General features: G+C 32.2%; 2 protein-coding genes across 4 annotated transcripts; both read left to right on the forward strand.

Moving 5' to 3' along the window:
- Nucleotides 1-254: 254 nt before the first annotated feature.
- On the forward strand, nt 255-3,660 carry LOC137836798 (WAT1-related protein At3g28050). The gene is made up of 7 exons (XM_068645542.2): nt 255-555; nt 665-730; nt 904-1,017; nt 1,734-1,980; nt 2,211-2,369; nt 2,467-2,618; nt 3,176-3,660. The coding sequence occupies exons 1-7, from the start codon at nt 362-364 to the stop codon at nt 3,336-3,338; spliced, it is 1,095 nt and encodes a 364-aa protein (XP_068501643.2). The 5' UTR covers nt 255-361; the 3' UTR covers nt 3,339-3,660.
- Nucleotides 3,661-7,594: 3,934 nt separating this feature from the next.
- LOC137836800 (WAT1-related protein At3g28050) lies at nt 7,595-10,973 on the forward strand. Of its 3 annotated transcripts, none has more exons than XM_068645544.2 (7): nt 7,595-8,072; nt 8,162-8,227; nt 8,312-8,425; nt 8,937-9,183; nt 9,609-9,767; nt 9,860-10,011; nt 10,577-10,973. In XM_068645544.2, exons 1-7 carry the CDS (start codon nt 7,879-7,881, stop codon nt 10,764-10,766), a joined length of 1,122 nt encoding a protein of 373 aa, XP_068501645.2. In that variant the 5' UTR covers nt 7,595-7,878; the 3' UTR covers nt 10,767-10,973. The 3 variants fall into 3 exon arrangements, 2 of the variants coding, with proteins under 2 accessions (XP_068501645.2, XP_090157837.1); XR_016520584.1 differs by having other exon boundaries at nt 7,843-8,072; nt 9,673-9,767; XM_090301711.1 differs by lacking the exons at nt 7,595-8,072; nt 8,162-8,227 and adding an exon at nt 8,609-8,687 and having other exon boundaries at nt 8,411-8,425.
- Nucleotides 10,974-27,908: the final 16,935 nt, after the last annotated feature.

Genomic DNA, 27,908 nt, shown 5'->3' on the forward strand with positions numbered 1-27,908 from the left:
CTGAAATAAGAATTATGATGTTGTATAACATAAAAAAAATTAATTAATTTTTTTAATAAATTTTAGTGTGTCACAACATTAAGAGATTAATTTTTATATTTTTCGGTTGAGAGAGAAGAAAAGTTTGTATAATTAAAAATAATATAATGCACTGATGATAACCTTATCTTTAAATAGTATAAATTTTACAAATGCTAATCCATGTCACAAGCACACTCATTAAAGAATTCAAATTTTTTTAATTGAAATAAAACAATGTTTTTATGATTTTTTAATACTCAATGACTATAACTTGAAGACACAATTCAGAACAACTCCATCAAACCAACTGCAACAAGGTTAGAGTTCTGTGATTACTAAGATGGCAAGAGAATGGTCCTTTTACAGGAATTTTCTGCCAATTTTGGTGCTTCTAGGCATTGAATGCAATGACATGGCTTTACTCACACTCTTCAAAGTAGCCTCACTGCAAGGAATGAACAGCCATGTCTTTGTGGCATATGCTTATGCTGTTGCTACCACTGTGCTTCTTCCTGTCACTTTTTTCCACAGAAGGTATGCAATTGTTTATAGCAAATCATCATCAATGATACAAGTATTTTTATCTTGAATGTTTGAAGGATTTTATCAGTTACCATGTTTTGTTTTTAATGTCTCTTTGCAGATCAAGAGGGGTTCCTCCGATCAGTTTCTCCATAGTATCCAAAATAGTTCTTCTTGGGGTGATAGGGTAAAGAGACTTACCTCACTTGAATTTCAACACCACCCTTTACTTTTCAAGGCCTTTTAATATGAGTTTTGTCACTGTTGTTGTTGTTAGTTTGTTGTGGTCCAAGGACTCTCTCATCAAATCATATAATGATTTTGCTGTTCTTGTTTTGTAATTCGATCCTTGTGTTGCAGAAGTTCATCTCAGATACTGGGTTATGCAGGAATCAGCTATAGTTCTCCTGCTCTTGCTTCATCAATTGGCATTCTGGTGCCTGCTTTCACTTTCATCCTTGCTGTACTCTGCAGGTTCACTCTCCTCCTTGCTTAATTGTATTTGGATTTTTTTTTTAATTTTGTTTGTACTTGAGGGCATTTTATTATATCTTATGGAACGTAAACATCTAGAAATAATTTCAAAGTCTCATTTTTGCATTAAAGAAAAGAGTCTCTGTCATATGCTTTCTTTTCTTGCACGCTATGCAATATCTTAAATAAAGGCAAGCATACTTTTTAGTGTGAGAAAAGTGTTATGGTCAACTTAGAACCCCACCAATTTTCTAGGGACCAAGGCTTGAATTTCCTTGGAGGTACAAAGACTGATTAAAGAAACTTAACTGACTATGGACCAAGATTCCAATTACTACTCATCACAGTTGTTAGAGCTCATGCATATTATATATGAATCTTTTGGAAAATTTTGTCTTCTAAGGGAACAACCGCATATTTTATGTACCAAAGCTCATCATAGGTAATCTAATTTCATCAAATCTATTAAGAAGTGAATTTTAAGTCTAACTCAACATCGTAAAACCAGCTTATAAGGTGAGATTTGCACTCATTTATATACTATAAAATGTTCTAATATGTTGGATCTCCAACAAAATCGATGGTAGGAATTAAGCTCAATGTCATCTTTAAAGAAAATGGTTCTTAACTATTAGTAAGTTCATGATGTTAACCACTAGGAATGAATATCTCAGTCTTTTGTACACTTATTTTGTTTCCTCTTGTCTGCAATTAAGGATGGAAAAGTTAGCTGCTAAAAGTAGGAGTAGTCAAGCTAAGGTAATGGGAAGCATAATATCAATATCAGGTGCATTTGTACTGACTTTCTACAAAGGGCCATCAATCCTCAATGCTCACAAACATCTTTCATTGTCACTTCAACAACCAATGAGCTTTCTTAAATCAGAGGATGCTAGCTGGGCCACTGGTGGCATTCTGCTGATAGGTGACTACATTCTGACTTCAGTATGGTACATTTTAGAGGTAGGCTCAAGGTTTTCTAAACTAAGAGGTATAATTTAGAATTAAAGTGGATAAATTATGATGATTTATAAGATCATAAACTGTTGAATTTAGTTCATTTGCACTTTACTCTCAAGATATGTTCCTTACTTTAGAGGATCCACATTATTTTTGTGAACAAATTTCTTGCTACTTTATATGGAAAGCCTTAGAATCTTAGTTAGTTCTAACATATTTTAATTCCTTTGCAGGAGGATATCTTGAGAGTGTTCCCGGATGAACTTACTCTAGTCTTCTTTTACAGTGTCACTGCCACCATATTCACTACAACTGTGGGCTTATTTGGAGTGCCAGATGCTAGTGCTTGGAAAATAGGTCTAAATGTTTCACTGATCTCCATTGTTTGCTCAGTAAGATATCTTGCAAACTGTTGTTTCTCTTTGACCAGAAAGATACACCTTCCTTTGCTTGTGTAGTTCATAGATGATTCATTTTTTGTGTTTTTAGGGAATATTTGGAAAGTTAATGAGCAATGTAGTTTATGCCTGGGCTCTGAATTTAAAGGGGTCTGTCTTTGTAACATCCTTCAGGCCATTTCAAATTGTCATTGCAGTGGGAATGGGTGTTATGTTCCTTGATGATACTCTGTATATTGGAAGGTATGGTACTACTTCAATTTTGTATTTGATTCTTGCTTAAAACAAGGGGAAACACTTATGCAAGTTATTATGATGAATATAGCAAATTCAGTCTAACAAAAATTGTCCATGTTGGACATGTGCTTTATGAAAATGTGAAGAAATGAAACTCAACACTGGTAAAAAAATCTAGGATGAAATATGATGATAAGAATGAGTTAGCTAATAGGAAGAACCATGTTGTCAAAGAACACAATTGAGATTTAAGAATGAATCTGGAATAAAATGATTAGCTGGGAGTAGATTGGTTACACATGGCATGGAATTGTTGATGAATCTTCCCTCATATATCTTACTTTGTTACTTGTCTTATCACTCATTCAAACCAGCCTCTCTTTTTTTTGTCAATTTTCTTGATGATTTATGATTTTCTACTTACAAAATGCCATTTCAATGAGTTTCTATCAATAAAATCCATTATAAGCTCAAAACATACAACATTGACATATACATAGTACAATTTAATGACAGTTTGCTGATATGTTCACTTATGTACATTTTTTCTCTGCATTTTGCAGCATAGTTGGAGCCATAATAGTATCAATTGGCCTTTATGTTGTATTGTGGGGCAAGGCAACAGAAGAGATAGAGGAAGTTGTTGGTAGCCTGGAATCACCAACTACAGAGAATGTTCCTCTCTTGCAAAGCCAGAGGACTGAAACATCAGAAAAGATTGTTTAAAAGACAAATACAATCTCTTCCTACTTTGAACATCATAGAAAAACCATAACAAAGCCATTTTCTTGTCATAGAACAGCAAGAGTACATGCGGCTGAGGGTCAAAGCTTTACTTCCATTGTCTCCCAAGATGATTCTGTGCTGCTTATACCTATTGTTTCCCTCTAAAGTAAAGTGAACGAAAGATTTTCAGTGTATTCACAACTTGCTGTTACTTATGATATACATAGTTTGTCATAGAATGGAACCTACACTGTTATTTCCACAGAGGAGGTGTAACTTTTCTTCAAGTGGTTTAATGGAAAAATTGACATCTCTCCATCCAGTAGCATGTCAGAGAACTACATGTATGTATACATGTAACATATTTAAACTTGTTGATATAAGAAAGTAAACCTCAACCTTTATAATTTGACAGGTAACTACACCCCCTAAACACATGGTCAAGTATTAGATCAAGTTTGTGTATATGGAAAAAACCTATTAGTAAATATCAATACTCAAATGGATCTTAGACTTCAAAAAATTAGTCTGAGTCTCAAAGAAAAAGAAAAGGAAAATAAGGGCCATGTTGCATTTTAAAGCACCTGCTTTTATTTTTGGAATATCTATCTTCTTTGAAGTACATATTTTGTTGGAGATTCCAGATAATGACTTTTCATAGTATATAACTGGGTACAAACCTCATCTTATAAGTTAACTTCATGAGATTGAATTGTACTTAGAGTCTACTTCTTAATATATTTCTCTTCATAAAATGAGAATGACTTTCTCCAAATGATCATATCTGGAACCGGAGCTACTCTGGAACCTTTCCAATATCACAGATTTTTTGTGTGGTGTATGAAAGTGCTGGTGGGAGAACCTAAGAAAAGATTGCAAAGATTGATGAATATTGACAGCGATAACCTGCTAAAGTAGTGGTAAAATTGGCTAATGATTTGAGACTCTTTACATGGTGTCCAAATATGCTTTGAGCATAATTGTCCCGTGCCGTGTTTGCCTGATGCAGAATCAAAGAACAGATAAAGAGCAAGACAACAACTGAGCACAAGAACAACTTAGCACAAGAAGTAGTTGAGTATTCAAATGGTTTACTCAATATAGTTGTGCCACGGTGGTCCATACTTGAAAGTGTTCCTTTCTAATATTATTCCTTATTTACCTATAAAATAGAGTCACATACCAATTCCTTTATCGGTTCTAAAGATTTGAAAAGATGGATTGAGACTTCCTATTATAAGTCAATTCAATTGTTTTAGAAATAAGTAGAAAACGAACGCTTCTAAATCCTTGAAACATGCCACTAAAGCACTGCTTTTGTGAAACACAAGACTATCATTAAGCCTAAAGAAATAATGAGCTACTTTATTAGTATAATTACAGGTGAAAAAATTCTAACTCTTCAGGTCCAATTCATAATTATCTAAATTCATATATTTGGATTTTAAGTTTAGTCTATTTAATTGAATTTGGATGGGATAACTTTTTGAAAAATTCAAAATCAATGTGAGTTTGCATCAGATGAAAGGGTAAAACCCAAGTAAGATCGAGTCGAGTTCAGGTTGAGTCGAGTTTGACCTAAGTCATGTAAGACTGGATCGGATTGAGTCCAAAACAAGTTGAACTAGGTCACACCATAGTCAAGTTAAGCTAGCTCAAATCTAAGTTAGACTAGTCAAAAAATATAATTCAATTTAATTTAATTAAAATATATTTGATTTTAGATCAATCTATTCAATAAAGGATTACATGCATATTAGATTTTGATATTGAAAAATCCAATGATGACCTTAAACATAGTGGCCAAGTAGTTAATTTCTTTTTAGATATATCATTACTTATATCACAATCCTTTGTGAAAATTTAAAATATTTTGAGTGGCTTCATAAAACTTCAAAGCTACACATTTTGATACATGAATTGAGGATACTAAACAAAAGTACTTTTGATTTTTTCCAATTTCAATCTAAACATACTTGAAGCCAAAATCGTAGGCCAAACCTATAAGGATGAGTATGACATGAGGGATAAACATCAACCACAATTTAATAATTGCATTACTTTTTTAAAAAAGAAAAATATCTTTTTCTATCACTTTCTCCTTTTCTTTATTAGAAAGAAAACAATTTCAAAAAAAAAGGGGAAGGAAGGAATTTTGGATATATAGGTCCCTCTCTATGTCTTGTTCTTTCCTCCTAACATATGTGTGATGCAGAAAATGGCAAGCAAACATACAATAAATTGCAAAATAATATCAGTTTCTACTTTTATCTTTTGTCTTTATCATCATATCAATATTCTATCTCTTTCTTGACAAAATAATTCTGAGACTGTGAAATGGGATAACACCTTTACTTTTTAATGGTGTGACAAGAAGAGAGAAAAAAAAATTAATATAATAGAAAAGAAGAAAATAAATGAAAAATATTGTAAAAATAGATTGAAGATAAACAAGATAAATAGATGAAAAAGAAAGATTATTAGGTTGAGGAGGAAAAATATGAAAAAAAAGAAGATAAAGAAGTGAGATAACTAAATTGGAGAGATAAATTGTTTTTTGAAAAACTATAATAGAATTTAGAAAAAGAAATAAATAAATATTTAATTCTTACATGGATAGAGTTACTTTGTTCATATAATAATGAAAATTAATGTAGTATATCATATAACTTTCTATAATATGAGAAAAACTTAGTACCATGCTGCTCCTAATTCTTATAATTATAATTTTAATTTTATAATGGAGATATTTTCTATATTAGATTATATGAGATGAAAAAGTTTTCCACGTCAGAAATTCCTAAATTATTGATATATTTTATTTTATTTTATTTTATTTTTTTAAAAATCCATTTTGTATCAAGAAAGGAAAACATTACACTAAGACTTTTTCTTCTGCAAATGGATATTTATAAGCTTAAATTTATTGAAACTGAGAAAGTTATTAAAATAAAGTGGCATCTTAAATTTCAAAGGTGAATAGATAATGAGACATTCATTCATCTATATATTTCAATTTTTAATAGTAATTTTAAAAAATTATTATCCTTTATTTCAATTTTTTCCAATCATATTTTCTACTAATCAAATATAATTTTCAAAAAAGAAAATCTCATCTAGCACTAATTTAAAATGGATATGTGGACAAAATGTGCAAACATATTGCTTTATCATTTGTTAAAATTGAGTTGATATTTCCCACTCATATTCCAAAAATAAGTGTCCCCATAAACCTACTTTAGCATATCACACTCACTCTGCATCCAATTTAGCAACACTTCAAATTGAAGCAAAACTTCATCTTCTCTTTGTCCATTTGTGCCACATAACCACCCTCTACAAAGGGTCACTTTCTGCTTTCTAATAGCTTTATTTACAAAGTAAAAAAATTATGAATTAATGTACTAAACTACAAAAAGAAATTAACCTAATGATACCTCAATTAACTACTCATACTGAATTGCGATGAAGTATTTAAGATCCTAGAACAATGAAGGAAACAAATAAATAATTGTCATATAATATATAAATCTATATTGTTATATCAAAAAATATGTTATTTTTACTCGAGAAAGTTTGATTAATATATTGTATTTGTAAGGGGTTAAAACAATATTTGTTAGTGATGGGACAATTAATTCTTCTTCTTCGATCATGTTTTTCTGGTTTTTTGTTCGCTTTCGAACTTTGACTCTCCGTCAAAATAATTATCATATAATATATAGGTTTATATTCTTATATCAAAATTTTTTTTTTTACTCTGAGAGTTGGATTGATATATTGTATTTGTAAGAGGTTAAAACAATATATCTTAATGATTGGACAATTGACTTTTCTTAATCACATTTTTTTTTTCATACGAACTTCAATTCTCAAAAATACACTTGCAAAATATTTTTCTATTCAATATTTAAATGTTATTAATATTGTAATAATAATCCAACTTTACTTTGTCTAAAGTAATTAATTATTTATACCATGGTAATAAGCACTATTATTAATATTCCATAAAAAGAAAATTACTTTATTTATGGCTTATTTCTTTATACCTTGACGTATTCATAGTTTACTGTATTTATTTGTAATTTTAGAAAAATAAAAGGATCTAAATGTCCACTCTCAACTTTCTATGAAATTTGTCAGTGGTTGTGAAAGTAAATCTAAATCTAATTTTCATATAATACATGTTTCAAAATGGATAAACAACTTTACTTAATATCAAACTAAATATTAGTCTAGTGGGCAATTAAAATATCAAAATACATAGGAATACCATAGGGTTTTATGGAGGATTCAAGGATCCTAATTTCAATAACTACAAGCTGGGAAGATATATTATGATTTCATTTTTTAAGTGTTTTAGGACTAGTTTAAAAAAAATATAAAATATATTTAATATCTAAACTAAATAAATCAAATTTTTAAAATTTTCATGAATTAGTTAATCAAGTGCTACAAAAAGTTCTGAAGAAACTGTAATATATAAAGTGCAAATTGTCCATATTAATAGCTAGAGTGTGTGTGTGTGTCTGAGTCTGAAATGATGGATAGAAGATACTTTTACAAGGATTTGCTACCTCTGGTGGTGCTTGTTGCCAATGAATGCAATAACACAGCTTTGTTCACTCTCTTCAAAGCAGCCACTCTGCAAGGGATGAGTAGCTATGTCTTTGTCTCTTATGCCTATTCTTTGGCTTTTCTTGTACTTCTTCCTGTTACTCTTCTCTACAGAAGGTTTCATGCTAATCTTATACACACATGTTTCTCAGCTCCTAACTATGAACTCACACACTTCAATGATTCCTTCTCATGTCTCTTTGCAGATCAAGAGTGGTTCCCCCTCTCAGTTTTTCCATCCTTTCCAAAATTGCTGTTCTTGGAGTCATAGGGTATGTAAAGGGCATCACAATTGCTAAGGCTTTTTAGATTTCTATCTTTCACTTTATTGTACTAACTTTTGGATTCTGATGCAGCTGTTCATCTCAGATTCTGGGGTATGTTGGCATCAGTTATAGTTCTCCCACACTTTCCTCTGCAATCAGCAACCTCGCTCCTGCTTTCACCTTCATACTTGCTGTCATTTGCAGGTTCAATTTCATATCTTGAATACCATTTCACAGTTTTTTTTTTTTACTTTCATTCAATTGGATTATCTGGGTTGATAAATTTGTTGACTTTTTGAAGTAATTAGTTTAAAAATTATACCTTTTGAATAGTCCAGAGTTGTGTAAACGAAAGATGAAAATAAAACATTTCATGTTATATGGCAGAAGTACAACTCCTGGCAGATCTGTTCCATTATTGTGAATGAGAATCCCACGGCTTTCCAACATTGACTTTACCCTTTTGGTAATTCCTATGATAATTTATGTAGTTTCATTAGAGGGTGGAGCCAGTTTTGTTTTTGGTGAAATGAAACCAACCCTAAATTCAAAAAATTCCATTTTCACTACCATTCGGGTTACCACTTTTCTACCCATGTGCAAGTTTTATAAGCTTATAATCAAGAAAGGAAATTTTTTGGTTGCAACCAATTTTGATTTTACTTACAGACACATTCTTTTGTCTTTTCTTGTCAATTTACCACCACAATTTAAGGATGGAAAAGATAGCCATAAGAAGTAGAACTACCCAGGCTAAGATTTGGGGCAGCATAATATCGATATCAGGTGCATTTATTGTGACTTTCTGCAAAGGTCAATCGATCATCATTGCAGATAATTCCCCTTCAATTCAACTTTCACAATCAAATGGCATTCTTACTTCAGTAGATAGAAATTGGGCCTTTGGTGGCCTTCTTCTGACAGGCTGCAATATACTACTTACTATATGGTTGGTTTTGCAGGTATGCATTTTTGTTGTTGCATATTATGGAAATGAGTAAATCACCCATTTGATCCTTGAAGTGTTACTTTCTCACCAAAATGGTTCTTAAAGTAAAACACAGGACAAAACTTAGATGCAGTGTTGTAGGTGTTACTGATGTTGTTTTCCACTCACAAGTGTTAGAAATCATTCTAAGTAGTTTCATAAATACTAAAAACATTCAAACTGTCCCTGAATTGTTCTAGAACACATTAACATAGGAGCTAAACTAATGGCTATTCAATACTTCAGAGTTCAGACATTGTTAAATAGTTTTATTACTTCAAGAAAGAACTATTTACAAGAGAGGATAATAGTTCAAGGACGAAATTGGTGGTTTATTTGTATAGAAATAGTCATTATGGTAGTACTCATAATTTTAAATTCTGATATTCCATTTTACAGGTTGAAATCTTGAAGGAGTTCCCGGATGAACTAACTATGGTGTTCTTTTACAACTTGTGTGCAGCCATTGTAGCTTCAATTGTAGGTTTAATTGGAGAGAAAAATTCTAGTGCTTGGAAAATAAGACCAGATATATCCCTGATCTCTATTGTTTGCACTGTAAGACACCCCTGAAAAATTATTCTGCACTTTCACCTTAAAGTACACTGTAGTTAACATAATTTGTTGATGATGATGCATTTTGTGATTAGGGAATATTTAACAAGTTCTTGAGTAGTGCAATATATGCCTGGGGAATACACTTGAAGGGGCCTGTATATGTTGCAATGTTCAAGCCTCTCTCAATTGTTATTGCAGTTGCCATGGGTGTTATGTTCCTTGGTGATACTCTATATGTTGGAAGGTTAGTATTGCAACTTTCACATTGGATTCTTCTTTTGGACATGGTGAAGTAATTAAGAAAATGCTTATGAATAAAGCAATTGCTGTTACCTATCTTGTACCTGTTCTCCATAACTATTAGTTAAACCAAACAAAAATGGATTGGAAAAACACTAGAGCTAATGGTGTTGGTGGTGGTAAATTGGTTAATCTTATAAGCAAATTTTAGTTTATGGAAAAACTTATTTTACTTTTTCTTCTTAATTTTCTCTCCTAGAAATATTTATAGAGAAACTTGTCCAAATAGGTCCTTATATATATCAGTCATGTGACCTTGTTTTCTTATTCATCATTCATCTGGAGCTAGCCACTCTTAATTTGGTCACTTGTTTGTTATTTTCCAGTTCTGCACTTATCAACATTCCATTTTAATTAGTACTTAATGTCATTAAAACCCTTTTAAAGTTCCATTCCATCACTCTATAGTTTGAAGTTCTACTGCTTCTGATGCATTTTTGACAGAAAAGAAACTAAGCAGTTTTATGTTGGCCTCATCATTTGCATATCATTGTTCTTGCATTTTGCAGTTTAATTGGAGCCACAACAATATCCATTGGGTTTTATAGTGTGATGTGGGGCAAAGCAACTGAACAGAAGGAAGATGAGGAAAGGGAGGAAGATGTTAGTAGCCAGGAATCAGCAATCACTGAGAATGTTCCTCTCTTGCAAAGCCATGTAACTGTGAATTCTACAAAGAAAATAGATGGAAGGGTATAGAAGAAAGAATCACCAACTACTGAGAAATGAAATGAGAGTATTCCTCTTCTGCAAAGCTATAAAACTGTACATTCTAAGTAGAAGATCGGTGGAAATTATAGAATACAGATATAAAGTGTTTGCACCACTCTCAACCAAACACTATTGTTTCTACAGGGGATTCTAATGATTATCAACTCATAAAATCAAGGCAGTTTCTTCCTGCACTCCTACATTTTTCTTCCTGCACCCCCACAATGTTATGCAAAGACCAAATTGTCCCTATTATTTTTTAAAAAACCCTAAAATGCACTTAAACTGTATTTATTTTTTTGCATTATGGATTATGGAATCCGGAAAAATTTCGGATTGACACTTCCGGTAAAATTTCGGATCCACCAATCCGTAATTCAAAATATGCATTTCACATTCAAAAATCCATCATTAAAAAAAAACATTCCGGATCCACCAATCCATAACAGAAATATGCATTCCGGATTTAGAAATCTGTAATTAAAAAAAAACATTCTGGATCCCTGAATCCGTAACAGAATTAGGCTTCCAGATTCAGCAATCCAGAAATCAATAATTTATGCAAAAATTGCTTTCAGAACACCTCCTCATCCAGAAAAAAAAATACTCAGTTCTGGATTGATGAATTCGTAACACACAGTGTCCTTTTTCAAATTAAAGATTAAGGCTAGTTTCGGAATTTAGAAAATTGTGGTGGTGCAAGAAGAAAAATGTAGGGCTATAATATATGTTATTAAAAACACACAAAATAAATTTTCTTTTTATCCTTTTATACCACTTAAATAAGGAGTAGGGAAAGGTAAACAGACATGCAAAATGCAAAATATAACTGAAGGAAAATGAAGTTAGGTTAGATTATATTGATTAATTTTTAAAATAACATGTTAATCTGATTTATTTTTTATATATAAATAATTTATTTAATTAATTTATAACTGATGAAAAAGAAGAAGTAAAGATATACATTATAATAGAGATTTACTACTTTTAACAATGATCGAAGTTAGGTTGATTAAGATATATAATAATAAGATGAAAGGAATTTATCGTTTCGTTATTTATATCACATGTAAAAATCTTAAAGAGTAAATATATTGATTTTTCAAAAATATTTGCACATATATTTTGACGAATATGTTAACTATATAAATTCATATATTCTTGGTTTTTGTGAATGTATTTTTAATGAATAAAGTAAAGAATTGTGTATAATTATGTGTTTCCAATTCATATTTCTTTAGAAGCCGTATAGAAATAGATTTTTTAGTTTCTTATAGAATGAAATTGAGAAAGTAGGTTTTTTAGATTATTTCATATCCTTTAAAAAAATAATTTTAGTAGAAACAATTTTCTTGAAAAGATCGATGGTTAAATTATTTACAGAAATTCTCATGAGAATATTTTCTAAATTAAAATGAAAGTTTCACCAAGAAAAGTATCTTGTTACTTTTATTAAACCATTCAGCATGATAATGAACCTAAAAATCAGTAAAAATATAAAATATTATTTTTATAATTTTTATTTAAATATTTATAACAATATTTTCACTCAATCACATCATCACAATTTAAAAAAAATCTCCATATATAAAACATCATTTTTTATCCAGTTTAGTTGGATTCAGCAAACGAAAGGACTTTTACGTTTTTATAGAAAAAGTAAATTTGAAAATAAATTATGGATATGAATCAAGAAAAAAATGTTGGAGATTACTATTTTTAATTTATTTTTTAAAAGTACCGAAGTTGTTATTTATATCAGGATTTTAATTAAATTTTTAACGGAAATCGTTATATTTGATTTGAATAGTTAATTCAATATTTAAATATTTTAAAAAGTAAAAATTAGAAGTCATAATCTATTGATTCTTAAAAAAGAAACTAAAGTGGTGTTTATTACTTTTAGAATATGTACATATATTTTTATTACATTAAAATATTATAATTTAAAAGAAAATATAATCTTATAGTTTTAATATTTATGTAATTATATAAATTTATTACTTTTAGTGATTAATTGAAAAATATGGAAATAATATTATTTTTAGTGATTAATTGGGGCTGGCCATAGTCATGGCATGCACATCAATTCATATAAAAGTTTTGCTAAACATCAATTTCTATAAGAAGGTGAAGCATTCAATCACACTTTGCATTCTCAACCATGGCTGATATTATCAGCAATCTTCCAGATTCAATCCTTTAGTACATTCTCTCTTTTTTTCTCCCAACCAAAGATGTTGTTGCAACCAGTGTTCTTTCCAAGCACTGGAATCTTCTAAGTCGTTGAGTTACGTCTATGGATTTTGATTACCACGGCGCAGACCGCTAGGAGACGAAAAAACATGCTCTCACTTTATTTAAGGTTTAGAGTTTAGGATTTAGGGTCTCCTCCGTTATAAGGATCCATCCTTTCATATATTTCGCCTTAGTATAATCATGGTGAAATCAATATATTGATTAAACATGCAATGCAAATAAGTCGTAGGAGACTTGAACACCTCGACCTCAATCTTCATTTGATATACTTTTCTTCATCTAATGAAAGTTTGTAAGTATATTCAATTAATTTGTACTTTTTCAGTGTAATTCCTTATGATTATGCATAAGGTTGCTATCTGTTTTTTACTTCTGCTGCATAAGGTGGCTCTTATATGTTATGTGCTAGCTAGCCCTGTACCCGTGTTACCGGACATAACACATTTTATAAAGAAAAAAAAACTATAATAAATCCTGTGTAAATGAATATGAATGAATAGTCTCTAAATGATGATTTTTTTTTTCCGGATACATTCTTTCAAAAAAATATAAATTAAATATTATTATAAAAAAAATTAAGCATCGAATAAATAAATAAACTATATTTATCCTAAAAATTGAATAATTTCCCTTTTCTGTATAAAAATATAATTTATATAATTATATATATATATATATAAATAAGAAAAATAAATTATAATGTAAATATTAATATATAAGAAATAAAATGAGCATTAATAATTTTAGAAATTTTATTTCTTTAAAATTATTATTTAAGTAGGAAATAAAATAATTTAGGATTTTATAAACGTAGAAATTTATTAATTTTAGATTTTTATGTAAGAATGAAATTAAATAATCTAGGATATGAATTTATTTAGAATTTTGATTAGTTTAAATTTTTTTATTGATTTTATATTTTTATCTAAGAATGATATTACAAATCTTTGGATTTTTATTTATTTACCATTTTAAAAAACTTAAATTTTTTATTTATTTTATATTTTTATGTAAATACGAAATAAAATAATTTATGATTTTGTATTTATTTTGTATTAATATTTTAAATAATTTAATAATTTTATTTATTTTAGATATTTTATTTAAGTAGGACATTAAATAATTTAGAATTTGTATTTGTTTAAAATTTAAAATTTTAAATAATTTAAAAAATTATTTATTGTAAATTTTTATTTAAGTATGACGTTGAATAATTTAGGATTTGTATTTATTTATAATTTTAAATAATTTAGAAATTTTATTTATTATAAATTTTTATTTAAGTATGACATTCAATAATTTTGTATTTATTTCTAAGTTTAAATAATTTTGGTATTTTATTTAAGTACTACATTTATTAATTTAAGATTTCTATTTATTTATAATTTTAAATAGTTTAGGAATTTTTTTATTGCAATTTTTTATTTAAGTATGACATTAAATAATTTAGGATTTGTATTTATTTAGAATTTTAAAATTTTTAAAAATATTATTTATTTTATATATTATTATTTAAGTAGGAAATAAAATCATTTAGGATTTGTATTTATTTAGAACTTTGAAAAACATAGAAATTTAATTAATTTAGATTTTTATTTAAAAATGACATTAAATATTTTTGGATTTTAGATTTTTATTTAAGTGGGAAATGAAATAATTTAAGATTTTTTGATTATTTAGGATTTTGAAAAACTTAGAAAAAATTTATTTATTTAAGATTTTTATTTAAGAATGACATTAAATTATTTAGGATATGTATTTATTTAGAATTTATAATAATTTATTAATTTTGTTGATTTTTTATTTTTATTTAATAATGACATTAAAATTGAGTGGATTTATATTTATTTAGTATTTTGAAAAAATTATAAATTTTATTTATTTTATATTTTTATTTAAGTAGAAAATAAAATAATTTAAGATTTTGAAAATGATAGAAATTTTTGAAGAAATGATTCATTATAAAAGTTGTCGAATTTCGTAATTTTGTAGGTTAACTTCTCTTTAAAAAAAAAAGTTGATGTCTTTTTTTAAATTCATAAATTCATTCATCCCGTTTGTTTGTCACATTTTCTTTTACTATTTTATATAAAAATATAATTTATATAATTATATATATATATATATAAATTAGTAAATGTAAATGCAAGTAAAAAATAAATAAATAAATTATAAAATAAATATTAATATATAAGAAATAAATATCGATATACGCGAATAAATAACAAAACTAAACATACTAAAATTAATATAAACAATACATAAACATAAATAATTAAATTGTTTAAATATCAACAATTTGACACAAATCCTGAGAAAAGTAAGTAATAATAAAATATTATGTAAAAAAATTATTCATCCCAAATTATTCAAATTGAATCTCATTATTTAGTATGTTAACTTGCTTCAAAATTAATCTTGTCACCTTCTTTGAAATCATTTAAGATACATAAATTCTTCAATTCTGTTTTATGTTTTGTTGATTTATTTGACACATTTTCTTTCACTATTTTATATATAAATAATTTTATTTTCTTTTACTATAAATAATTTTATAATTATATATATATAAATGTACATGTAAATAAGAAAATAAATAAAAAAATATTACAAATAACTTGAACACATTAAAATCAAAGAAACTTGAAAAAATTATTTAGGACATAAACAACACATGCAAATTTATTAAAATAAAATATAAGCATCAGCGCTCATCAATTATTAATGTATCACTTAATTTCATTGTAAAAATCATAAATTTAAAATCTATATCTTAAAAAACTTGAAATATATTAAAATAATATAAAATTTAAGACTCTAGATATTAAATAGAACCCTGAATCATAAGAAATATTTTTCAATTATCAACCACCAAATACGAAATTAATTATAGTATGAATATTTTAAAAATAAATTAAGACATTGTAAAATCACTAATACTATTTAACTCACACCCAAAGAATAATAAGAATAATTTTTTTTATTAAACTCAAATCAGAAAAAAATTATCAAGTTACATAAACAACCAGGAGTTTACTTTGAATTAAAATATTATTTAATTAATCTTTTATTTCTGGATAAATCGTTTCAATTAAATATTTTTTATTTTTAATTGTTGCATATTTTTTATTAATCTAATGTTATTACAATATTTCTGTTCAAGTTGAACATAAAATAAAATAAAATGACACATTTTTAAAAATAATATATATATATATATATATATATATATATTAAAAAATAAAAATAGAGTTAAAATATACATGTAAATGAAACAAATATAATATCTATCAGTATTGTTCTAAAATAGTAAAATTAATAAATATTGTAAAAAATATAATGGTTAAATAAATTATATAATATAAAAGTATAAAAAATAACAATACTTCGATATAATAAATTATGTAGTAAACCTATTCTCAGATGACTTATTTATTAAAAGAAGAAAAACTTTACTTCAATAAAATAATTAAAATACTAAAATTATATTACTAAAAAAAATTATTAAATAGAAACTAGTTTTAAAGAAAAAATAACTAGTTACTATATTAACTAAATTAGATATATTTTAATGATTAAAAATATTTTTGATTTTTAAATTAATTATTATTATTATTAAATAATTTTTAAAATGTTCTTTACTTTAGTCAATATAATAATTAATTATTTTTTATTGTGAATCTTGTGGGACGAGTCTGAGGTTAAAATCTCAGCCAAAACTCAATAGACACAATGACGAATGTCTGGTAAAAGTTTCAAACCAAAATACCAAAGGAGTAAGGCGAAGTAAGTCCCAGACCGAGAGTGAACAAAATCGGTTTTCCGAAAACAAAACGTCCTGGCTTTTCTTTCCCGTATCTTCTTTCTGTGATTTGTTTATGGACGTGCCTCCTTACCTAGGTGAAAACGACATATGAAAGTACTTGTGTGAATTTTTTCAGCGCAATACGGACCCGAAAAAAAATTACAGAAAGTAGAGCGAAATTTCACAAGTTTTGCTAGAGTATAGTCTTGGTTTGCACAAAATTTTTGAAAAATTCTTCTGAAATGGTTTTTTCCTAAAATTCCGCGTAAGAATCTCCATTGAATTTGGGACAAAATGCGACAGATTTCAGGTCAAACGGATGAGTATTCACCCAGGAAAAAAATCAAACAGTTTCACACACGAACGAACCTTTCTTTCAGCCCGGGCAGTGATGAATAAAAAATTTATTGCGAATCTTGTGGGACGAACCTGGGGCTCAAATCTCAGCCAAAACTCAATAGACACAATGAAGAATGTCTGGTAAAAGTTTCAGACCAAAATACCCAAGGAGTAAGGCGCAGTAAGTCCCAGACCGAGAGTGAACAAAACCGGTTTTCGAAAAAAAATGTCCTGGCTTTTCTACCCTGTATCTTCTTTCTGTGATTTGTTTATAGACGTGCCTCCTTACCTGGGTGCAAACAACATACGAAAGTACTTGTGTCAATTTTTTCAGCGCAATACAGCCCCAAATTTTTTTTGCAGAAAGTAGGGTGAAATTTCACAAGTTTTGTTAGAGGATAGCCTTGGTTTGCACAAAATTTCTGAAAAATTCTCCCGAAATGGTTTTTTTCCTGAAATACCGCGTAAAAATCTCCACTGAATTTGGGACAAAACGCGACAGATTTCAGGTCAAACGGATGAGTATTCACCCAGGAAAAAAAATCAAACAATTTCACACACGAACGAACCTTCCTTTCAGCCCGGGCAGTGATGAATAAAAAATTTATTGCGAATCTTGTGGGACGAGTCTGGAGCTCAAATATCAGCCAAAACTCAATAGACACAATGACGAATGTCTGGTAAAAGTTTCAACCAAAATACCCAAGGAGTAAGGCGCAGTAAGTCCCACACCGAGAGTGAACAAAACCGGTTTTCTGAAAACAAAACGTGCTAGCTTTTCTTCCCCGTATCATCTTTCTGTGATTTGTTTATGGACGTGCCTCCTTACCTGGGTGCAAACAAGATACGAAAGTACTTGTGTGAATTTTTTCAGCGCAATACGCGAAATGGTTTTTTTCCTGAAGTTCTGCGTAAGAATCTCCACTGAATTTGGGAAAATACGCGACAGATTTCAGGTCAGACGGATGAGTATTCACCCAGGAAAAAAATCAAACAGTTTCACACACGAACGAACCTTTCTTTCAGCCCAGACAGTGATGCATAAAAAATATATTGCGAATCTTGTGGGACGAGTCTGAGGCTCAAATCTCAGCCAAAACTCAACTGACACAATGAAAAATATCTGGTAAAAGTTTCAGACCAAAATATCGAAGGAGTTAGGCGCAGTAAGTCCCAGACCGAGAGTGAACAAAACCGATTTTTCGAAAAGAAAACGTCCCAGCTTTTCTTCCCCGTATCTTCTTTCTGTGATTTGTTTATGGACGTGCCTCCTTACCTGGGTGCAAACAACATACGAAAGTACTTGTGTGAATTTTTTCAGCGCAATACAACCTGGAAAAAAATTGCAGAAAGTAGGGTGAAATTTCACAAGTTTTTGTAGAGGATAGCTTTGGTTTGCACAAAATTTCTGAAAAATTCTCCCGAAATGGATTTTCCCTGAAATTCCGAGTAAGAATGTCCATTGAATTTGGGACAAAACACGACAGATTTCAGATCAAACGGATGAGTATTCACCCAGGAAAAAAATCAATCAGTTTCACACACGAATGAACCTTCCTTTCAGGCCGGGCAGTGATGAATAAAAAATTTATTGCGAATCTTGTGGGATGAGTCTGGGGCTCAAATCATAATCAAAACTCAACAAACACAATGACAAATGTCTGGTAAAAGTTTCAGACCAAAATACACAAGGAGTAAGACGCAGTAAGTCCCAGACCGAGAGTGAACAAAACGGTTTTCCGAAAGAAAAACGTCCTGGCTTTTCTACCCTGTATCTTCTTTCTGTGATTTGTTTATGGACGTGCCTCCTTACCTGGGTGCAAACAACATACGAAAGTACTTGTGTGTATTTTTTCATCGCAATACGGACCCGGAAAAAAATTGCAGAAGGTAGGGCGAAATTTCACAAGTTTTGCTAGAGGGATAGCCTTAGTTTGCAGAAAATTTCTGAAAAATTCTCCCGAAATGGCTTTTTCTGAGATTCCGCGTAAGAATCTCTACTGCATTTGGGACAAAATGCGACAAATTTCAGGTTTAACGGATGAGTATTCACCCAGGAAAAAGACAAACAGTTTCACACACGAACGCACTTTCCTATCAGCCCTGGTAATGATGAATAAAAAATTTATTGCGAATCTTGTGGGACGAGTCTGGGGCTCAAATCTCAGCCAAAACTCAATAGAGACAATGACGAATGTCTGGTAAAAGTTTCAGACCAAAGTACCCAAGGAGTAAAGCGCAATAAGTCCCAGATCGAGAGTGAACAAAACCGATTTTCCGAAAACAAAACGTCCTGGCTTTTCTTCCCCGCATCTTTTTTCTGTGATTTGTTGATGGACGTGCCTCCTTACCTGGGTGCAAACAACGTACGAAAGTACTTGTGTGAATTTTTTCAGCGCAATACGGACCCGGAAAAATATTGCAGAAAGTAGGGCGAAATTTCACAAGTTTTGCTAGAGGATAGTCTTGGTTTGCACAAAATTTCTGAAAAATTCTCCCGAAGTAGTTTTTTCCTGAAATTCTGCGTAAGAATCTCCACTAAATTTCAGACAAAACACGACAGATTTCAGGTCAAACAGATGAGTATTCACCTAGGAAAAAAATCAAACAGTTTCACACACGAATGAACCTTCCTTTCAGCTTGGGCAGTGATGAATAAAAAATTTATTGCGAATCTTGTGGTACGAGTCTGGGGCTCAAATCTCAGTCAAAACTCAACAGACACAATGACAAATGTCTGGTAAAAGTTTCAGACCAAAATACCCAAGGAGTAAGGTGCAGTAAGTCCCAGACAGAGAGTGAACAAAACCAGTTTTCCGAGAACAAAACGTCCTGGCCTTTCTTCCCCGTATCTTCTTACTGTTATTTGTTTATGGACGTGCCTCCTTACCTGGGTGCAAACAACAAACGAAAGTACTTGTGTAAATTTTTTCACCGCAATACGGACCCGGAAAAAAATTGCGGAAAGTAGGGCGAAATTTCACAAGTTTTGCTAGAGGATAGCTTTGGTTTGCACAAAATTTCTGAAAAATTCTCCCGAAATGATTTCTTCCTGAAATTCCGCGTAAGAATCTTCACTGAATTTGGAACAAAACGCCACAGATTTCAGGTCAAACGGATGAGTATTCACCCAGGAAAAAAAATCAAACAGTTTCACACACGAACGAACCTTCCTTTCAGCCTGGCAGTGATGAATAAAAAATTTATTGCGTATCTTCTAGGACGAGTCTAGGACTCAAATCTCTGGCAAAACTCAATAGACACAATGACGAATGTCTGGTAAAAGTTTCAGACCAAAATACCCAAGGATTAAGGCGTAGTAAGACCCAGATCGAGAGTGAACATAACTGGTTTTCCGAAAACAAAACATCTTGGCATTTCTTCCCCGCATATTCTTTATGTGATTTGTTTATGGTCGTGCATCCGTACCTGGGTGCAAACAACATACAAAAGTACTTTTGTGTATTTTTTCAGCGCAATACGGACCCGAAAAAAAATATCAGAAAATTGGGCGAATTTTCACAAGTTTTGCTACAGCTTGGTTTGCACAAAATTTCTGAAATATTCTCCCAAAATGGTTTTTTCCTGAAATTCCGCGTAAGAATCTCCACTAAATTTGAGACAAAACGCGACAGATTTCAGGTGAAACAGATGAGTATTCACCAAAGAAAAAAATGAATCAGTTTCACTCACAAACAAATATTCCTTTCAGCCCGGGCAATGATGAATAAAAAATTTATTACGAATCTTGTGGGATGAGTCTGGTGCTCAAATCTCAGCCAAAACTCAATAGACACAATGAAGAATGTCTGGTAAAAGTTTTAGACCAAAATACCCAAGGAGTAAGGCAGATTAAGTCCCAGACCGAGAGTGAAAAACACTGGTTTTCCTTAAACAAAACTTCCTGGCTTTTCTTCCCCGTATCTTCTTTTTGTGATTTGTTTATGGAAGTGCCTGCTTACCTGGGTGCAAACAACATACGAAAGTACTTGTGTGAATTTTTTCAGCGCAATATGGACTCGGAAAAAAATTGCAGAAAGTAGGGCGAAATTTCACAAGTTTTGCTAGAGGATAGTCTTGGTTTGCACAAAATTTCTGAATAATTCTCCCGAAGTAGTTTTTTCCTGAAATTCCGCGTAAGAATCTCCACTAAATTTCAGACAAAACACGACAGATTTCAGGTCAAACGAATGAGTATTCACCCAGGAAAAAAATCAAACAGTTTCACACACGTTCGAACCTTCCATTCAGCCCGGGCAGTGATGAATAAAAAATTTATTGCGAATCTTGCGGGATGAGTCTGGAGCTCAAATCTCAGCCAATACTCAATAGACACAATGACGAATGTCTGGTAAAAGTTTCAGACCAAAATACCCAAGGAGTAAGGCGCAGTAAGTCCCACATCGAGAGTGAACAAAACCAGTTTTCCAAAAACCAAACGTCATGGCTTTTCTTACCCATATCTTCTTTTTGTGATTTGTTTATGGACGTGTCTACTTACCTGGGTGCAAACAACATACGAAAGTACTTGTGTGTACTTTTTCAGCGCAATACGGACCCGTAAAAAATTGCATAAAGTAGGGCGAAATTTCACAAGTTTTGCAAGAGGATAGCCTTGGTTTGCACAAAATTTCTGAAAAATTCTCCCGAAATGGTTTTTTCCTGAAATTCCGCGTAAGAATCTCCACTGAATTTGGGACAAAACGCGACAGATTTCAGGTCAAACGGATGAGTATTCACCAAGGAAAAAAATCAAACAGTTTCACACACGAACGAACCTTTCTTTTAGCCCGGGCAGTTATGAATAAAATATTTATTGCGAATCTTGTGGGACAAGTCTGGAGCTCAAATCTCAGCAAAAACTCAATAGACACAATGACGAATGTCTGGTAAATTTTTCAGACCAAAATACGCAAGGAGTAATGCGCAGTAAGTTCCACACCGAGAGTGAACAAAACCAGTTTTCCGAAAACACAACGTCCTGACTATTCTTCCCCGTATCTTCTTTTTGTGATTTGTTTATGGACGTGCCTACTTACCTAAGTGCAAACAACATACGAAAGTACTTGTGTGAATTTTTTCATCGCAATACGGACCCGGAAAAAAATTGTAGAAAGTAGGGCGAAATTTCACAAGTTTTGCTAGAGTATAACTTTGGTTTGCACAAAATATCTGAAAAATTCTCCCGAAATGGTTTTTTCCTGAAATTTCGCGTAAGAATCTCCACTGAATTTGGGACAAAACAAGACAGATTTCAGGTCCAACGGATGAGTATTGACCAAGGAAAAAATCAAACAGTTTCACACACGAACGAACCTTTCTTTTAGGCCGGACAGTGATGCATAAAAAATATATTGAGAATCTTGTGGGATGAGTCTGGAGCTCAAATCTCAGCCAAAACTCAATAGACACAATGATGAATGTCTGGTAAAAGTTTCATACCAAAATACCCAAGGAGAAAGGCGCAGTAAGTCCCACACTGAGAGTGAACAAAACCAGTTTTCCAAAAACAAAACGTCCTGGCTTTTCTTCCCCGTATCTTCTTTTTGTGATTTGTTTATGGACGTGCCTACTTACCTGGGAGCAAACAACATACGAAAGTACTTGTGTGAATTTTTCAGCGCAATACGGACTCGGAAAAAAATTGCCGAAAGTATAGCGAAATTTCACAAGTTTTGCTAGAGGATAGCCTTGGTTTGCACAAAATTTCTGGAAAATTCTCCCGAAATGATTTTTCCTGAAATTCCGCGTAAGAATCTCCACTGAGTTTAGGACAAAACGCGACAGATTTCAGGTCAAACGGATGAGTATTCACCCAGGAAAGAAATCAAACAGTTTCACACTCGAACGAACTTTCCTTTCAGCCCGGGCAGTGATGAATAAAAAATTTATTGCGAATCTTGTGGGACGAGTCTGGAGCTCAAATCTCAGCCAAAACTCAATAGACACAATGACGAATGTCTGCTAAATGTTTCAGACCAAAATACCCAAGGAGTAAGGCCCAGTAAGTCCCACACCGAGAGTGAACAAAACCAGTTCTCCGAAAACAAAACGTCCAGGCTTTTCATCCCCGTATCTTCTTTTTGTGATTTGTTTATGGACGTGCCTACTTACCTGGGAGCAAACAACATACGAAAGTACTTGTGTGAATTTTTTCAGCGCAATACGGACTCGGAAAAAAATTGCAGAAAGTAGAGCGAAATTTCACAAGTTTTGCTAGAGGATAGCCTTGGTTTGCACAAAATTTCTGGAAAATTCTCCCGAAATGGTTTTTTCCTGAAATTCCGGGTAAGAATCTCCAGTGAATTTAGGACAAAACGCGACAAATTTCAGGTCAAACGGATGAGTATTCACCCAGGAAAGAAATCAAACAGTTTCACACACGAACGAACCTTTCTTTTAGCCCGGGCAGTTATGAATAAAAAATTTATTGCGAATCTTGTGGGACGAGTCTGGAGCTCAAATCTCAGCAAAAACTCAATAGACACAATGACGAATGTCTGGTAAATTTTTCAGACCAAAATACGCAAGGAGTAATGCGCAGTAAGTCCCACACCCAGAGTGAACAAAACCAGTTTTCCGAAAACAGAACGTCCTGACTATTCTTCCCCGTATCTTCTTTTTGTGATTTGTTTATGGACGTGCCTACTTACCTGGGAGCAAACAACATACGAAAGTACTTGTGTGAATTTTTTCAGCGCAATACGGACTCGGAAAAAAATTGCAGAAAGTAGAGCGAAATTTCACAAGTTTTGCTAGAGGATAGCCTTGGTTTGCACAAAATTTCTGGAAAATTCTCCCGAAATGGTTTTTTCCTGAAATTCCGTGTAAGAATCTCCAGTGAATTTAGGACAAAACGCGACAAATTTCAGGTCAAACGGATGAGTATTCACCCAGGAAAGAAATCAAACAGTTTCACACACGAACGAACCTTTCTTTTAGCCCGGGCAGTTATGAATAAAAAATTTATTGCGAATCTTGTGGGACGAGTCTGGAGCTCAAATCTCAGCAAAAACTCAATAGACACAATGACGAATGTCTGGTAAATTTTTCAGACCAAAATACGCAAGGAGTAATGCGCAGTAAGTCCCACACCCAGAGTGAACAAAACCAGTTTTCCGAAAACAGAACGTCCTGACTATTCTTCCCCGTATCTTCTTTTTGTGATTTGTTTATGGACGTGCCTACTTACCTGGGTGCAAACAACATACGAAAGTACTTGTGTGAATTTTTTCATCGCAATACGGACCCGGAAAAAAATTGCAGAAAGTAGGGCGAAATTTCACAAGTTTTGCTAGAGTATATAACTTTGGTTTGCACAAAATATCTGAAAAATTCTCCCGAAATGGTTTTTTCCTGAAATTTCGCGTAAGAATCTCCACTGAATTTGGGACAAAACAAGGCAGATTTCAGGTCAAACGGATGAGTATTCACCAAGGAAAAAATCAAACAGTTTCACACACGAACGAACCTTTCTTTCAGCCCGGATAGTGATGCATAAAAAATATATTGAGAATCTTGTGGGATGAGTCTGGTGCTCAAATCTCAGCCAAAACTCAATAGAAACAATGATGAATGTCTGGTAAAAGTTTCATACCAAAATACCCAAGGAGTAAGGCGCTGTAAGTCCCACACCGAGAGTGAACAAAACCAGTTTTCCAAAAACAAAACGTCCTGACTTTTCTTCCCCGTATCTTCTTTTTGTGATTTGTTTATGGACGTGCCTACTTACCTGGGAGCAAACAACATACGAAAGTACTTGTGTGAATTTTTTCAGCGCAATACGGACTCGGAAAAAAATTGCAGAAAGTAGAGCGAAATTTCACAAGTTTTGCTAGAGGATAGCCTTGGTTTGCACAAAATTTCTGGAAAATTCTCCCGAAATGGTTTTTTCCTGAAATTCCGTGTAAGAATCTCCAGTGAATTTAGGACAAAACGCGACAAATTTCAGGTCAAACGGATGAGTATTCACCCAGGAAAGAAATCAAACAGTTTCACACACGAACGAACCTTTCTTTTAGCCCGGGCAGTTATGAATAAAAAATTTATTGCGAATCTTGTGGGACGAGTCTGGAGCTCAAATCTCAGCAAAAACTCAATAGACACAATGACGAATGTCTGGTAAATTTTTCAGACCAAAATACGCAAGGAGTAATGCGCAGTAAGTCCCACACCCAGAGTGAACAAAACCAGTTTTCCGAAAACAGAACGTCCTGACTATTCTTCCCCGTATCTTCTTTTTGTGATTTGTTTATGGACGTGCCTACTTACCTGGGTGCAAACAACATACGAAAGTACTTGTGTGAATTTTTTCATCGCAATACGGACCCGGAAAAAAATTGCAGAAAGTAGGGCGAAATTTCACAAGTTTTGCTAGAGTATATAACTTTGGTTTGCACAAAATATCTGAAAAATTCTCCCGAAATGGTTTTTTCCTGAAATTTCGCGTAAGAATCTCCACTGAATTTGGGACAAAACAAGGCAGATTTCAGGTCAAACGGATGAGTATTCACCAAGGAAAAAATCAAACAGTTTCACACACGAACGAACCTTTCTTTCAGCCCGGATAGTGATGCATAAAAAATATATTGAGAATCTTGTGGGATGAGTCTGGTGCTCAAATCTCAGCCAAAACTCAATAGAAACAATGATGAATGTCTGGTAAAAGTTTCATACCAAAATACCCAAGGAGTAAGGCGCTGTAAGTCCCACACCGAGAGTGAACAAAACCAGTTTTCCAAAAACAAAACGTCCTGACTTTTCTTCCCCGTATCTTCTTTTTGTGATTTGTTTATGGACGTGCCTACTTACCTGGGAGCAAACAACATACGAAAGTACTTGTGTGAATTTTTTCAGCGCAATACGGACTCGGAAAAAAATTGCAGAAAGTAGAGCGAAATTTCACAAGTTTTGCTAGAGGATAGCCTTGGTTTGCACAAAATTTCTGGAAAATTCTCCCGAAATGGTTTTTTCCTGAAATTCCGTGTAAGAATCTCCAGTGAATTTAGGACAAAACGCGACAAATTTCAGGTCAAACGGATGAGTATTCACCCAGGAAAGAAATCAAACAGTTTCACACACGAACGAACCTTTCTTTTAGCCCGGGCAGTTATGAATAAAAAATTTATTGCGAATCTTGTGGGACGAGTCTGGAGCTCAAATCTCAGCAAAAACTCAATAGACACAATGACGAATGTCTGGTAAATTTTTCAGACCAAAATACGCAAGGAGTAATGCGCAGTAAGTCCCACACCCAGAGTGAACAAAACCAGTTTTCCGAAAACAGAACGTCCTGACTATTCTTCCCCGTATCTTCTTTTTGTGATTTGTTTATGGACGTGCCTACTTACCTGGGTGCAAACAACATACGAAAGTACTTGTGTGAATTTTTTCATCGCAATACGGACCCGGAAAAAAATTGCAGAAAGTAGGGCGAAATTTCACAAGTTTTGCTAGAGTATATAACTTTGGTTTGCACAAAATATCTGAAAAATTCTCCCGAAATGGTTTTTTCCTGAAATTTCGCGTAAGAATCTCCACTGAATTTGGGACAAAACAAGGCAGATTTCAGGTCAAACGGATGAGTATTCACCAAGGAAAAAATCAAACAGTTTCACACACGAACGAACCTTTCTTTCAGCCCGGATAGTGATGCATAAAAAATATATTGAGAATCTTGTGGGATGAGTCTGGTGCTCAAATCTCAGCCAAAACTCAATAGAAACAATGATGAATGTCTGGTAAAAGTTTCATACCAAAATACCCAAGGAGTAAGGCGCTGTAAGTCCCACACCGAGAGTGAACAAAACCAGTTTTCCAAAAACAAAACGTCCTGACTTTTCTTCCCCGTATCTTCTTTTTGTGATTTGTTTATGGACGTGCCTACTTACCTGGGAGCAAACAACATACGAAAGTACTTGTGTGAATTTTTTCAGCGCAATACGGACTCGGAAAAAAATTGCAGAAAGTAGAGCGAAATTTCACAAGTTTTGCTAGAGGATAGCCTTGGTTTGCACAAAATTTCTGGAAAATTCTCCCGAAATGGTTTTTTCCTGAAATTCCGTGTAAGAATCTCCAGTGAATTTAGGACAAAACGCGACAAATTTCAGGTCAAACGGATGAGTATTCACCCAGGAAAGAAATCAAACAGTTTCACACACGAACGAACCTTTCTTTTAGCCCGGGCAGTTATGAATAAAAAATTTATTGCGAATCTTGTGGGACGAGTCTGGAGCTCAAATCTCAGCAAAAACTCAATAGACACAATGACGAATGTCTGGTAAATTTTTCAGACCAAAATACGCAAGGAGTAATGCGCAGTAAGTCCCACACCCAGAGTGAACAAAACCAGTTTTCCGAAAACAGAACGTCCTGACTATTCTTCCCCGTATCTTCTTTTTGTGATTTGTTTATGGACGTGCCTACTTACCTGGGTGCAAACAACATACGAAAGTACTTGTGTGAATTTTTTCATCGCAATACGGACCCGGAAAAAAATTGCAGAAAGTAGGGCGAAATTTCACAAGTTTTGCTAGAGTATATAACTTTGGTTTGCACAAAATATCTGAAAAATTCTCCCGAAATGGTTTTTTCCTGAAATTTCGCGTAAGAATCTCCACTGAATTTGGGACAAAACAAGGCAGATTTCAGGTCAAACGGATGAGTATTCACCAAGGAAAAAATCAAACAGTTTCACACACGAACGAACCTTTCTTTCAGCCCGGATA

This window comes from Phaseolus vulgaris, chromosome 4 (genome assembly GCF_051622355.1).
Source record: "Phaseolus vulgaris cultivar YP4 chromosome 4, ASM5162235v1, whole genome shotgun sequence".
NCBI classification, from domain to species: Eukaryota; Viridiplantae; Streptophyta; class Magnoliopsida; order Fabales; family Fabaceae; genus Phaseolus; species Phaseolus vulgaris.

Excerpts from the sequence above, each read along its gene's own strand:
- LOC137836798 (XM_068645542.2), top strand. The coding sequence starts at position 362 with ATGGCAAGAGAATGGTCCTTTTACAGGAATTTTCTGCCAATTTTGGTG. Across the intron at positions 731-903 it reads GTTCTTCTTGGGGTGATAGG|AAGTTCATCTCAGATACTGG; the intron begins GTAAAGAGACTT and ends CTTGTGTTGCAG. Across the intron at positions 1,981-2,210 it reads CAGTATGGTACATTTTAGAG|GAGGATATCTTGAGAGTGTT; the intron begins GTAGGCTCAAGG and ends ATTCCTTTGCAG.
- LOC137836800 (XM_068645544.2), top strand. The coding sequence starts at position 7,879 with ATGATGGATAGAAGATACTTTTACAAGGATTTGCTACCTCTGGTGGTG. Across the intron at positions 8,073-8,161 it reads GTTACTCTTCTCTACAGAAG|ATCAAGAGTGGTTCCCCCTC; the intron begins GTTTCATGCTAA and ends GTCTCTTTGCAG. Across the intron at positions 10,012-10,576 it reads GATACTCTATATGTTGGAAG|TTTAATTGGAGCCACAACAA; the intron begins GTTAGTATTGCA and ends TGCATTTTGCAG.